Here is a 14,924-nt window from a genome sequence, read left to right as displayed (position 1 = left end):
ATGTTTTCTATGTTGTCTTTGGCCCCTGAGATTCTCTCTTCCATCTCATGTAGTCTGTTGGAGATGCTTGCATCTGTGACTCCTGATTTCTTTTTTAGGTTTTCCACTTCCAGGGTTGTCTCTTTTAGTGTTTTCTTTATTGTTTTCATTTCCATTTTAAATTCCTTCTTCAGTTCTTTCATCTCTTTGGTTCTGTTATCCTCTAGTTCTTTGATTTCTTTAATGTTTTTCTTGTTTCCTCTTTAAAAGCTTCTATTTCTTTATGCTTTTCTTCACGTTCTTGTTTAAGGATCTCTATCATCATCTTGTGGTGTGATTTTGGGTCTGAGTCTTCTTTTTCTGGAATGTTTGCCATTCTGCTGTTTGCTGTGATGGGAGAGCTGGGTTCTGGTGTTACCAGGTTGTCTTGGTTTCCCTGGGGTACATTCTTTCGCTTTGCTCCTACTATCTTGTTGTCCGTGACTGGTTCTTGTCTCTCCTGTGTACCTTGTCTGTGTCCCTGGATCTCTGCTGTTCCAGGTGGCAGATGGCGTGAGCGTTTGGTCCACATGCAGGGGCAATGGAGTTCCTAAGGTAGAATTCCTGCTTCCCTGAACCAAGTGCTCAGCCCAGACCTCTCTGTGCCCCAGCTACTTGCAATGCAGCCTCACCAGGCCTGTGTCCCTGGTTCTCTACTCTGGATTTTTTCTTTTTACAAGACAAATAAATTTGGGAAGATTTAGGAGCTGAAGTTTTTAAAATCAAATATTGGTCTAATAAGTATTATAAAATAAACATTCTACATGTTAATAACTTCTGTTTACTAGGCTCTGGTAAGGAACCAGAAATATTTTATTAACTTAGCTTCAAATATATTACCCATGTATACTGACTAATAACAAAGTGTATGAAAGGAAGTTGTGTGAAGACTCTGAGATTTACATTGTAAAAACCTTATGTCATTTGTGAAGCCTTTCCTCTTTAGTGTTTGTTATCTTTGGGTAAGTCTTTCTAGACTTGCCTCTTCCTTCTTAAAATAAAAGTCCTTAGCAATGTCTCTGTTTCCTGTGCTTTTTATTTTATTTTTTTAAAGACCAGAACGTAATGTAATATGCCCAGAATTTGAGACACTCTCCCTCTATGTTTTCTTAATTTTTGATTTGTTTACATTTATAAGGGTGACATGTTAAGTTAAATTTAAAATAAATATTACGCTGTTCCAGTTAGTAGTGGCTCAGACCACAGTGATACACTGTAGAAGGCACAGCTTACAGAAGACAGTAGAAACCAGAATTGTTAAACGGGCAGGCTCTTTTCTTGTAAGGAAGGAAAGGACACCTGTTTACCCCCAAAGGCTGCAGAGGTGATCTTTTCCTGTTCTGTGGAGGCCAGCCTTCATCCAAATCCCCCAGCACCCTGAGCAATCCCCCCAGTCCGTAGAACCTGTCTTTATGCTTATCATGAATTTTCCCTCCCTAGGTCCTCACCCTGAACACTGTTTATCAGTTAAAAGAACTCACAAGGTCTTTGCTAAAGAGATGTACTTTGCAAGGGAATTTTGGTGTAGCCTGTACCTAAAGCTTTGTTGTGATAATTGTCATGTTAAAACTTTCCTCCAAAGTTTTACTGTGTTTCAATCCAAAAAGAAAAATAAACCCGTTGGTAAGACTTAAGAAGTTTGGACCCAGGACCTGCTTAGTCATGCTGACCTGAGTTTTATTAACTAACTTCACCCTAATCATTCCCCCTGACCCCCACCAGCTGGGAGTCTTTCCCCTCTCACACACAAAATGCAGTGTTGGATTTGAGATGATGTTCGGATATGTCCATAGAATAGAGGTTTCTTTTACTGTAATTACGGGTTCTAATACGATTTTTGTGGAACACACACATGATGTAGAGTACATTTACTACGTTAAGTCTCACAGTGATGTTGAGAAACAGGGCTGCTATCGACATCTGCTTTTCTGTTTATGCTTGTGGACATCTGATCATGATTACATTTGTTTCATTACAAACTGGATGTGGACAGGAGTATCGACCTAATGTCGCAGACTGTGTTGTATTAGACTCAGGAGAAAGGGCTAGGTTGTAGACCCTGTGCTGTGCCGTTTCCTGTAAAAATGAGAAATTCAGCCTCACATTTCCTGGTACTCTCAGGCTCTTGGGACCTGAAATTGTGCTCTCTCCCTGTTCACTGAGGCTCATCATCCCATGACCCCAGTCGGGGTTAGGGTCTGAGTTCTTAGATGGTATTGTTGTGGATGTTGTTTTAGCTTTCAAATATTTGGGGCTAAGTCTCTTCATTTGTATTCATTCCCTAACTAAACTTTATTTGCAGTTTCCTAATAACCACCATAATATTTCTAGTCAGGTTTTAGGATCTCATCCGTCCCATGATGTCTAGTGATTTTAATGCCTGTGGCATGTTGTCTTTTACTCATAAGGATCATTGAGAACAGGGTATGAGACCTGAAGGATCCAAAAATAACAGACATTGTTACAGCTCTTCTTTTTAAATAGCTATAAACAGCTGGCAGATTAGATTTTCTTGAATTATTCATTTTTAGTTAATTTTGACACAAAGAAAATTATTATTTTTTATTTTTTGTCATTTTGAGACACGTGCTGACTATGAACTAAGTAGCAGAGAATGGTCTTGAACTACTGATCCTTTTTTCTTCTCCCTCCCAAATGCTGGTACTATACAGGGCCTTTTTTGTTTGTTTGTTTGTTTCTTTCTTTGTTTTTATGAGATAAGATCCCATGTAGCCCATGGTAACTTCAGATTCTTCATGTAGCTGATGACTGGCCTTGAATTCCTGTGGGCGGCCAAGTCTAGCTTACAAATAAAGCTTGTAGAATTTAAATTTTTATTGAAACTTTAGTGTGTTTATTATTTATTTTGTGTGTCTGTATGTATGTGTGCATGTGTGTCTGTCTCTAGGGAATGAACTCCAGGCATGTGGCTTGGTGGGAAGTGTATTCAACTGATGAGCCCGACTTCTAGAAATTGTGGGCTTGTAATGTAATCTAAAGGCAGTTCGGGTCGGGGTGGGGGTCTTGCACTTACAGATACACAACAAGAGATAGCTGAATGTGAAGAACTTAACTAGAAAGAGCTTGCCCTTGGACCTGGGCTATGTTGTTAGTGCTACAACTCAAACTTTGGATTTATAGTTAGGGACCTTGCATTGTAAGGAATGTTTTGGGGGTTGTCTTGAAGGGTTATAGCTATTTAACTTGATCTTTTCATCCCCCTCATAATCATACTTGGAATACTGAACAAAATAGTATGACACTTACTTCAGTAATAAATGTGGTTCTTCATAAAGTTTTATAATTTCTCTTTTGAGAGCGGGTCTAGTTCTTTGTGACTCATTTGTGTTGTGGGAGGATAAAGATTGACTTTAGCAAATAGAAGATGGTTGTGAAAACAGAGTATTTTCTTTAGGCTCTACCAACTCTGCTCATGTTACAGATTTGTTATTTTCATCTAGAAGCACATAGCAGTCACCTACTGCTACATTTACTCTAGATTTCATTTAAGCACTTGATAATGTTGAAGGAAATATAATACTATTTTAAGACTTTAAACATCTGTGTGTGTGCACGTGTGAGTATGTGTGTGTGTTCCAATGTGCATGAAGAAGCCAGAAGACAACTTGGAGTTGGGTCTTCACCTCAAACATGTTGGTTCTTGGAATTAGGCATAGGTTATCAGGCGACAGTTCCCCTCTGAGCTGACTCACCAGCCCTGTTCTGTACTATGTAGAAACTCAGGAATGAATTTATATGATATAAGATATAGAAAAAAAAATCTATGGCTTCATAAAATTGTTTATATTCATTCATGAATTTATATTAATTCAGTAATAAAAAATATATCCTAAAACCAGAAGTAAGGTAGACTTGTATTATCTTGTCCAGTATCATATGTAAAAACTGAACTAAAATTAAGGATGTCTGACTTTCTCAGTCACATTGTCATATGCTCAGGTGAATGTGTCTGGTGGACAGTGTTTGATTCAGCTTCATAGTCAATCTCTTGATGGTTTCTGAAGGAAACAAAGTAGCTAGGCAACTTTTTAAATTGAAAATAGATATTTAAAAATACATTTTATTCTGATTATAGTTTCCCCTTACACAACTCCTCCCTGCCCACTTACCCAAATCCACAACCTTTATTATCCCTCTCATTAGGATACAAACTGGCAGCAAAAGAATAATAAACAGTAATAAAATAAAATTAGATAATATGAAAACAGCATAAGAAGAACCAGAGCCAAAGAAAAAGGTCAATAAACACATATAATCACACACACATACGCAAAAATCCCTTAAAAACATATAACTGGAAACCATAATGTATACACAAAAGACTTATAAGTTTAAAAAAAAAAGCCTTTCAGACTATTCTGAGGCAAAGAACCTCTAAAAATGCCACCAAATTAATTTGTGTTTGGCATCTACTACTGGACATGGGGCCTGGCCTTAAAAGTGGTTTATATCCTCAGTGGGACTCTATTGGAGAAAACTAATCTTTCATTTGTAACCACTTATTAATATAAGAGAAAGCTGCTGGGTTAGGGATGTGGCTCCATTTCCTCTCTCAGGCCTGGGTCACAGGTAATTTTTAAACTGATGCTGTTGCGTTTAGCTGCAACACTAAAAACAAAGACTTTTACTTGTTGACTTTTTTACACATCAGGAACCAGGTGTTTGTTAAGTCCTTTTCTATATGGTTTGTTGGCTTAATGCTGCGAATTTTGAGCTTTTACCAGTACCTGTAGCTGGTACTTCCTGATCTTAGTTTAAGATACAGCATCAGGATTCAGTCTCTGAAAGGCATTGGCTGTGCTGTAGTAGAGGAAAACCTCTTTTCCCTTCTCAGGTTGACTATTTGGAGACATGTGAACTGAATTGAGAAGAACCAATAAGAGAAATTATAACTGCACAGTGAGAGAAAACTGTAAGTCAAAGGAAAAAAGATAGAATTAGGGCCTATTTATTTATTTATTGAAGGCAGGGTCTTACCAGGCCTAACTTGGCCTTGAATTTCCAAGATCCTGCTTAAGTCTGCAGAAGGCTAGGATGACAGTACTATGTTCTACTCTCCCCATTCACCATTTGTATTGCCCCACATGGGTGTAGTTTTCATCATATAGAAAGCAAGTTCTGCTCCCTGATTAGAGCAGTAGATGGTTAAGAGATAATCGAGGAAGCTGGGTGCAGATGGTGGTGAAGCCCTTTGGAGGTATGTTTTAATCTGAGGAGTTACAGTAGTTATAAAAGACCTGGGATCAGAAAATGAGAAAGCTCTATTTGATTAGCAGTCCTCTAGAAGCCAGAAAACAAGGTGAGATGTTAAATTTTTGTCACAGGAAACCCCTAAAAGGTCTGAGTTGATTTCCTTTATGTTAAAATAAAAGGGGGAGAGGGGCTGAAGAGATGACTCAGTGGTTAGAGCACTGACTGCTCTTCCATCAGTCCTGAGTTCAGTTCCCAGCAACCACATGGTGACTCACAACCATCTGTAATGGGATCCGATGCCCTCTTTTGGTGTGTCTGAAGACAGAGACAGTGTACTCACATACATTAAATAAATAAGCCTTTAAGAGGTGGGGAGAGCTCTCTAATGAGCAGTACAGGAAGGCAGCCACCATAAGGAAAGGCTACTGTGAATGTAAGGGTGGTGGGCACTTTTGTGAATCATCTAATTTAACTAGAGGTTCAATGCTGTGGTACGGTGTTAAAGTTTTATTCCTCCTTTGTGTGTGTGTTTTTAAATCTTTAATGTACTTTTTTGCTTCAACCTAGGGTAATACATTTTTCTCAAATGAGAGCTGCAGAATTTGTTCCATTCTCTTCCTCTTCGTGAGTCTCCCTCACTCCTGCTGAGTGGCATTCCTGGGTCAGACCTGTCTAATCTGCTGCGTTGTCATTCTTGAGTTCTGAAGGCACTAAGCCCGCGCGGGAGGCTGTAGAACTCTATTTAGGAATTAGGTGGCTGCTCAGCAGTGAGGGTGCAGACTATTGGGAGAACAACCAACCAACTGCACACGCATCTAACATCGTTACCGGTTTAACAACTCCACATCTCCATCTGCTGTGGGTCATGTTACCTTGGTTCTTTAGCCTTTGGTTCCAGTTATAGCCTTTTATTAGTGAATATTTTACAAAAAAAAAAAAATCTCATTTTTGTCTTGAGCCAGTGACCAATTTAAGTCAAGTGATACATTCTTGATTCTTACGGTGCTTGGGAGGGGGGTTAAGAAGTAGCCGCCATGGCTGGACACAGTGGGTTAGTAGACGGAGACTTGATTGGTGTGTTTGCATTGGCATGTCTTCGTTTCTGAAGATGTGGAGAGATCTAGCAAAATATTTAGAATATAGCAGTAGAATTTCTGTATCACTTGTGCCTTTTATCGAATGCTTCAGAATAAACTTTGTCCAGTTACCCCATTTTTAAAAATGAATAGTAGTAAATGCTGTGTTTGGGATATAAAAAACATTATTTAGAAGTGTGTGCTTTTTGGCTGGTACACATTTGGATTCCTCTGTATCTATCCTGCTTGTTGTTTTTGGAACATCATTCTGAGACTTGAGACTCTCAATCTGTTTGGGAGAATACTGCCCAACATTTTTTTTAAAAATATTGATTCTACTCTGTTTCTCCTCCCTTCCCTTCCCAGGTCTCAGTTGCATACATGAGGGATTATTTTAATCCCAGTCCCCCCCACACATACACACACACACACACACACACACACACCTACACACACACATATAAACACACACATACATATGCACACATACATACACACATCCACACACAGACACACATCCACACACATACACACACACATAAACACACATATACGTATGCACACATACATATACACACATACATATACCTACACACACACTTCTAATGAAGTTCTCCTTAAATCTGGACATTCTCTTTCCTTGTTGGTGACTCTGTTCATAGTTTTAGAAATTTATTCCTAGATATATCCTGCATAAATTTTGTAGAAAACAAAATTCTAGAAAGGAATGGACAGCAGTGAAGGGAGTCCCACCCCTGAGCACTTTCTCATGTCTACACATATAAATTTCACACATGCAAAATAAAACTCACGAAAAATAGACAGAAAGTTCTTCCTGGATGGATGTCTTTTAAACCTGGAAACTAAAGAATGTAGCATGTTAAGCCTATTTCATAAGCTCAGGTAACCTTAAGGTCTCAGACTAATCAGATTTTTTAAGGGGCTTTTTTTTTTTTTTTTTTTGATAGTATACCTTTGAAGCACTATAAACTTAATCTGTATATTTATTTCTCAGTTTTTACTTTAAAGTCCAGAATTTTTTAGTTACTCATCTGATGTAGTTAATAGCTTCCACACTTTAAGTTATCCTAGAATTTAAATGTATTTCCCCACTATGGTTTTGTCACTGGAGGCAGTTTGAGAGTTTATCTTCTTGAAGGGGCAGAGTAACCAGAGGGACAAAGTCTGGCAATCAGAGACCCCTGCTGTACTGGACACTAAGCTAAGCCCATTTGCTAAAAACAGTGTACAAACTCTAAGATCAAACAATCATGCCGCCTGAATTTAAGTTTCATTATAAGCTTTAAAGCTAGAAACAGTTACCCATCCTTTTTCTACTTGACTAGTTTTGAGTACTTTGCATTGAATTAAAGTCTTCTTTCTTAGGCATTTGAAAGCTAGCGGGGGCAGAGGCACTCAAAGTTATGTCTGTTCCATGTTACCTGGTATAAGGTGCTTTTCACCCAGTGGGATGAGAAGAATGTCCATTGGAGAGGAATCTGCAGATCAACTGAGAGGTTTAAAGACTTGTTTTAACAAGTTCTAGTATCCTGCGCTGGAGAGATGGCTCAGCTGTTGACAGGCTGGGCTCACACCCCCAAATAAAAGTGCTGGTCTCTGTGCTGATGCTCTGTTGATTCAGACTGTTAATGGGCTGTTGCTTCTCCCTCTGCAGAAAGGCATAAATCCTAGAGATGTCTTCCAGTAATGACCATGTGCTGGTACCGATGTCACAGACAAACAATAACGGCCTTCCTGGAATGAACTCCAGGGCCGTGAGACCGACCGCAGAAGGAGATGTGCTAAGTTTCCATCACATCACCTACCGAGTGAAAGTGAAGAGTGGTTTTCTAAGCCGGAAAACAGCTGAGAAAGAAATACTCTCAGATATCAAGTAAGTGTCTGGACTCTTCAAAGGTTGCTTTATTATCTACAGCGACCTTTTCAGAATCTATTCTTAACAGGTTGCTATGAATATTTCAGCTCACATCTTCGTACATATGTATAGACACATCCTTTCATTTTCTTTGTCTAAACTAGGACACTAGTGACTTGAGCTCTTGTTAGGCGTATATTTTACTTGCAAAAGAATTGTCGAAACTTAATATATATGTCATTTTGTGGACGTCTGACTGTGAAATTTTTGGTGTGTTGATTTTAAAGACGTAGTTGTAACATAACCCCAGCTTTAGTTTCCCTTTTTTTTTTTCTGCAATAGAAGACCTGCTTAATATGTGTGTACTTTTTATCTATTTTATTCTGGTAGAAATGCAGTATACACAATAAAGACATGTAAAAAGGCTTGGATTATGGCTCACTTTGAAGAGTGCTCACATAGTGTACACAGAGCTCTGAATTCAGTGCCAAAACCACATAAAACCTGTGCCAGCAAGTTTGTAATCCCAGCACTTGGGAGATGGAGGCAGGAAGGTCAGAAGCTCAAAGCCATCCCGAACTACATGAAATTCTGTCTCCAAACCAAACCAAACCAAAACAACAACAACAAAAATGAAGGTAGAAAACATTAACATGTAAGGCAGTTCTCATTTCACTGACTGTATAACCCAATGTGATGAGGAGTCCAACTTAGAGGAGCCAGTTCTGTTTCAGAAGCACTTAGTAATGTGTGGTATTTGTTCTTCTGTCAGGGATGAATTTATAAACAGACTATGGTGTACAGTAGGAACTAGGGGTGGAGAATAACTGTCTATAGAACCTGTCACCACTGGCATCGTGGTTGCCATTAAGCCTTTCATCTTTATCCAGTTTCTAGAGAACTGAGTCTACACTTTAGACAGCCCATCGTCTCCTAGGCTGGGGAGTAGTTACAAGAGTTATTTGATCCGGTGTAACTATAGGTCTACATGGAATCATATACTTCCGTTTTCTTGATGTTTTACATGGAACTCTATTTTCTCCATGTTAATATCAACCTACTTTGTCCAGAAAGCAGGAAGGTGACAACATACGGGAGACAAGGTTCGGATGTAGGTGGAAGAAAAATGATGAGGTTCTGAGACCGGGTTGGCCTGAGGTCAGGAGCATTGCAGAATTATAGCTATCCCTGGGGCCGAACCTGCCGACATGCGTCTCTTTTCATTCTTACGTTAGTTAAGCCTAACGAAGAAGAAAAGGAGGTCTGCTAAGTGCAAAGCTGTTTCTTTTGTGCACGCTTAGGTAGAACTGACTAATGAAAAACTGATCATCTTTTTTGAAGCATAATTATCTAGGAATTAGGATGTAGCTTAGTAATCAGTGGGTTGTCAATCATATACAAGACTGTGGGTTCAGTTCCCATTACCACATGTGTACAAACACACACACACACACACACACACACACTAACACACACTAACACACACAAACACGCACACACACGGACTGTCACTTCACATTTGTATTGAAAGATAAAGGTGGCATTATTTGAATAAACACGGTTTGAATAGATTCACAGTGCATGCAATGAGTTATTGCTCTACACGGGTGTATGCATGTTATGTGTGTAACGATGAGGATTAAACCTGGAGCTCTGTGCAGGCTACACAGTTGTTCTCCCATGCTGCCAGACCCTGGTGGTTCTTTTCAGCCATACAGGAAATGGCTCGATATGTTGCATATATTGTATGCTCCACTCTCTCCCGTCAGCATGGTAGAATGGTATGGGCATCAGCGAAGGAGGCGTGGTCTTAGTATCCCCTAGAGAAACAAAGTATAGACGAGTCTCGTTTTCTGTTTTTTCTTTCTCTTTACAATTAAAATGGCAGCTAGGATTATTACTCATGCTCATTACATCTAGTTCCAGCTTCAAGATCTGAAATGCTCGTGACTTAAAAGGTCATACCTGGGGCGGGAGAGATGGCTCAGTGGTGAGGAGCACTGACTGCTCTTGCAGAGGTCCTGAGTTCAATTTTCAGCAACCACATGGTGGCTTACAACCATCTGTAATAGAATGCTTCCTTCTGAAGTGTCTAAAGGCAACTATAGTGTATTCACATATTAATACAATAAATCTTTTAAAAAGTCTTATTTATTTATTTATTTATTTATTTATTTATTTATTTATTTTTGCTTGCAGACTTTCTAATTTTTCTCCTGTCTGCTGGCTTCAAGGATTACTTTCGGCACTTTATTTTTTATTTGTGTTTGATTATAGCATCACCTCTCAAAACGGTAATTATATTCAAAAAAGAAACCTAATGAGAATCAATTTTTCTTTGAATCATTGTTTCTTCTTTTCCTGTGTGAGAAGAAAGATATACAAAAAAAAAAAAAAAAAAAAAAAAAAAAAAAAAAAATGTGTTCATGAGAAAGCCAAAGGGTTTTCTCCTCATCGTATGATCTTTCTCTTGTACTTCTTTTGTCTCCATGTGAGCTCAACACTTGACATGTGAGCTTTCCTTCTCTGGTGCTGAACATGTCTGGAAGAAACCACCTTCCCAGTACATGTGTGTCCATCGTATACCCCAGTATATGTGGGGGTTGGGGGGGAGTTCATTATACCCTTGGGAAGACGGTTAAGCAACTTATTTGAAATAACTTCAGAATTGAACTTGTAGGAGCATGACACTCCACCCAGTTCCCTGTTGACGCCTCACTGACTTTGCTGTCCTCGCCATCCCCACTGCCACTGGGTTTGGGGGATCCTTGTAAAACTAGGTTATCTCCTTGTCACTCTTCTATTCCCAATTCCTTCAGTGCAAGTGGTTTAGAAAGAGGACCTTTCTCATGGGGACACAGCCACAGGAAGGGGGAACCGTAGTGGCCTCATGGCCAAAACAGTTGTACCTCTGGAGATTCCTCACAACTGATGGACTGCCACACTGTGGTTTTATTCTTCTCCAACCTGACATTCCTCCGTTTCACCCAACAGGCTGTTTCATCCACTTGTGATATTAAAATAGATTAGCCGGTGATGTTATTGTCTGTTAATCTGTACCTGAATGTTATAAATTTGAACCTTTGTCCCCGATTGGCACTACGTGGAGGAGTCTCCTGACATTCTTTCAGAACCCTGGTCCTAGTTAAATGAACATAAATTTGTGAGTTACTGACTCGGAGATGATTCCTGTCTGGATCCATCGCCACTGAGAGCTGCCAAAGGGTTCTCTCTGAACATCATCTCATGGTTGGCATTTCACTTGGGAAAAGCTGAGTCAGCTCCTCTCATTTACTCTTAGCATCCCCCATAGGGTCTGAGATCTGAACTTAGTCCCCAGAGGGCAGCACTGTTTGGAAGGGTTACGGAACCTTTAGGAGGTGAGACTTGCTGGAGGACGTAGACTGGCTTTGAAGGTGTATAGCCTCACCTCACTTTCTACATCCTCTGTTTTCTGGGAGTGGTTGAGATGTGAGCTCTCAGTTTCTGGATTTGGCTGCCATACCTTCCCAGCTGTTGTGGACACCTTGCCCTCTGGAACAGTAAGCCAAAATAAACTCTTAAGTTGCTTCTGGCCGTGGTATTATATTACAGCAACAGAAGAGTAACTAACACAACTGTATATACTCCTGGATCTCTGCTTTCCTCACTGGCCTTCTGCAGTCATTCACTGTCACTGTGGTATTGGTGCTCCTTATGTTCCCAATTTGGTGACAGGGAAACTTTGAGGGTAATTTCCACCTCTCCTTTGTGACATTGGTTTATTCCTTGTTTTTAGTATCTTCGGAAGACGTTCCAGAATTACTGGTTACTGACCCTGCCTGTGACTTGCACTCAGCTGATGTTCATTTTTGTAGAAGGCGGATCTAGGTAGTTGGAGTTTTCACTGCTGTCACAGTGTGACTGTCCCCACTTTCCAAATGAGAAGATCATGTAGACACACACATACTTTGTTTGAAGAAAAAAAAATCTCCCATGTTCAGATGCATGCAGATAGAAGTTAGTCCTGGGCAAAACTCTGGTGAAGGGGCACTTGGTGGGTGTCTACTCTCATGGGTACTGGAAGTTCCCTACCTGTGCTTTTCTGCAGCTGTCTGTATCTAGATAACACATAATTCCTCATGAATGTATCAGTTATAACCTCATACTTTACATTTGTTATGAATTTGCCTGTTTTCTTTCCTGTCAAGATGTCCATCCCCCCAAGCCCTTCGATCTTGAGGATTAAATCCAGGGCCATGGACATACAAGACAAGTATTCTACTGCTAAGACTCGTCTCCAGTCTTCATTGTTCTTCATGTACTTGCCAATCCGCTCAATTTCCTTACTCTGTCCATAGTGGTTGTAGTAATACAGATAAGTAACAATCTGTCTAGCTTGTGGCTATCTCTTCTTTTGTTGCACAGCCTCTTTGAAGTTCCTGTTCTTGGGTGCCAGTATGGCTGGGTAGGACTTAAATAGTCTTCCTACTGAGACAGGGAAGAGAAGAAGAAGTCTAATAGAAGTGATCAGAAGTTGTGATTCTTGTTAATGTTAGGGGGTTTTGTTTGTTTGTTTTGTTTTGTTTTTTTGTTTTTGTTTTTTGTTTTTGGCTTTTGAAATAAGGTTTAATGAATCCCAAATGAACTCTAAACTCACCATTAAATCAAGGATGGCTTAAATTCCTGATCTTCCTGTCTTTGTGTCCCAGGTTCTCGGCTTATAGATGTGCCCACCACATCCTTCTAATAGAAAGGATTAATACATTATTTGAATAAGAAATCACACATGAAAATATAAAGATGGCATTTATTAATAACATTGTCTTAATTCCTGGCTTGTTTTGCTTTGTTTTAAATGAAGATAGTGTTTTTGTTTTTTGGTTTTTTTTGTTTTGTTTTTTTTTTTTAGCAGTCTCAGCCTGTGAGCTCACCAGTCAGGAAGCTGAGGCAGGAAGATTTCTGTGCATTGAAGAGAATTCAGAGCTACATAGTGAGTTCTAGCCTGGGTTACTGTGTTAGGAACTATCTTCAAACAAAATTCTCAATAATACAAATGTGGATTCCTTTATTTAAGAACTTTTTGAATACCTGATAGGTTATTGATGTTACACAAATTTTTTTTCTGTTCTTGGGGACTTTATTTATTTCACTTAGGATTTCTGAAACTGGAATGCTTGCACTGTGTTAATTTCTGCTGTGCCAGAGGATGAAAAGATGGGACAGAAGTAGCCTGCTGTGAATTGGAGGACTGGGTAGTAGCAGAACTGAGGAAGCTTGTTTGTATTTCTGGGTATCTGTGTGTGGGGAAGTGGTCCTCCTGCAAAACTGTCTGTAAGCAAAACAGGACGGAAGTACCGACTGTTACCTACTACAACGCCATAAGAATGACAGGATCCTCCAGTATTTCATTTTCTGCATTTAGAAAAGTGAGCAAAGTCTTCGTTAATCACTCATGCAAAGGGCTGTAAAGCCATAAACAGAGTAGGAAATGGCTGGCGAGGGATGTCAGAAGGGTGAAGGGTAGGGTGGGGTAGTCAGGAAAATGTAGGTCACAGACTGGAGCAGAGGTCATCGGCATATACTTTCTATAAAGGCAGATAGATATCATAAGTTTTCAGCTTTATTAGCCATGCAGCAGTTTTGTAACTGAACCCTGGCATCATGGCATGCAAGCTGATAACATCTCTGAAAACATAGGTTCATTCAAATCACACCATTGATGGAAACAGGAATTGGGTGACCAGCTATAGTGTGCTATCCAGGAGGACCCAGACTTTGTTGTTTTTATTTGATTATCCCCTTGTGCTCTCAGCTTATTCCATCTCCTAAGGTGGAATGGATCAAGAATGCCCCTGGTCCATTCCATCTCCTAAGGTGGAATGGATCAAGAATGCCCCTGGTCCATAACATACAACAATGATGAGTAAGTAGAGCTGGAATTAACCACTGCCTCAGGTTAGAACTCCCGGGATGCAACCCTATTGTTTTCTTTAATGGTAGAATTCAATGTAAGTATAAGCCAACCCCAGAGACCTATTAAAGTATCCTAGCATACCATTTCTGCTTAAATCACTCTATATGTCTTAGTCTTTATAAGAATGGATGTTTTTAAATACTGGAGTAGTTTCATGGCAGTGAATTCTTACTGAATGAAGGTTCAGTTCATTTTAGAAGCAGGTGCTAGGTAGCTATTAATACAGATACTACATCAATAGGTATTCATAGATGCACACTGAAAATTTTTCCTGGCATCTCTGTGTCTGTGTTTCGGACAGTATGTGGGAGGGGTAACGCAATAAAAGAATTATAGTTTACAACTTGATTGAGGCTTACTGACCTATTGTTATATTTGTCTGGTATTTCACTGAGAGGCACATCAGTTAACAAGCCAAGTAAAAGATACATTTCACCTTAATCCCCACCAGCCCTCATATATCAGGCATAAGTGCTGAGCTTCTCTTGGATTTAAGTGCAGGGAGTAGATCCTGTGTTCTGTGGACTACATCTCGACCTACTTAACAGGTCTAGGCTCTGAACACAACAAAGGGAATTGTATGGGACAACTCCGGCCTCTCTTCACCATCCCTGTGCAGCTGTAATGGCCTTGCCCTCAATTCTCCCGTCTCTTCTTTATTTTCTTCAGCCATCCCACTTGTCAGATAAAATCCATATTGTCTTACATAGCATCACAGTCAACATTGCTGTGATTGTCTGTTGCTCTCAATCTAAATATCCATTTAGTTTGTTGAAATGAATGG

The 14,924-nt window shown here is 39.6% G+C and overlaps 1 protein-coding gene across 2 annotated transcripts in view; it reads left to right on the top strand.

The window, feature by feature from the left end:
- The window catches only part of ABCG2 (ATP binding cassette subfamily G member 2 (JR blood group)), a 54,769-nt gene that overhangs the window by 12,581 nt on the left and 27,264 nt on the right, over nucleotides 1–14,924 (top strand). For both annotated transcript variants that reach the window (XR_013975420.1, XM_080932498.1), the window contains exon 2: nucleotides 7,984–8,202. Coding sequence is in view for 1 of the 2 variants with exons in the window: in XM_080932498.1 (XP_080788624.1) it covers nucleotides 8,003–8,202 (200 nt within the window). In the remaining variant the exon portion in view is untranslated. The remainder of the gene's footprint in view (nucleotides 1–7,983; nucleotides 8,203–14,924) is intronic.

The sequence above is a fragment of the Micromys minutus genome (assembly GCF_963924665.1).
Source record: "Micromys minutus genome assembly, chromosome: 18".
In the NCBI taxonomy this organism is placed as follows: Eukaryota; Metazoa; Chordata; class Mammalia; order Rodentia; family Muridae; genus Micromys; species Micromys minutus.
The sequence above is the reverse complement of the archived record's forward strand: the minus strand, read 5'-3'. Positions and strand labels throughout refer to the sequence as shown.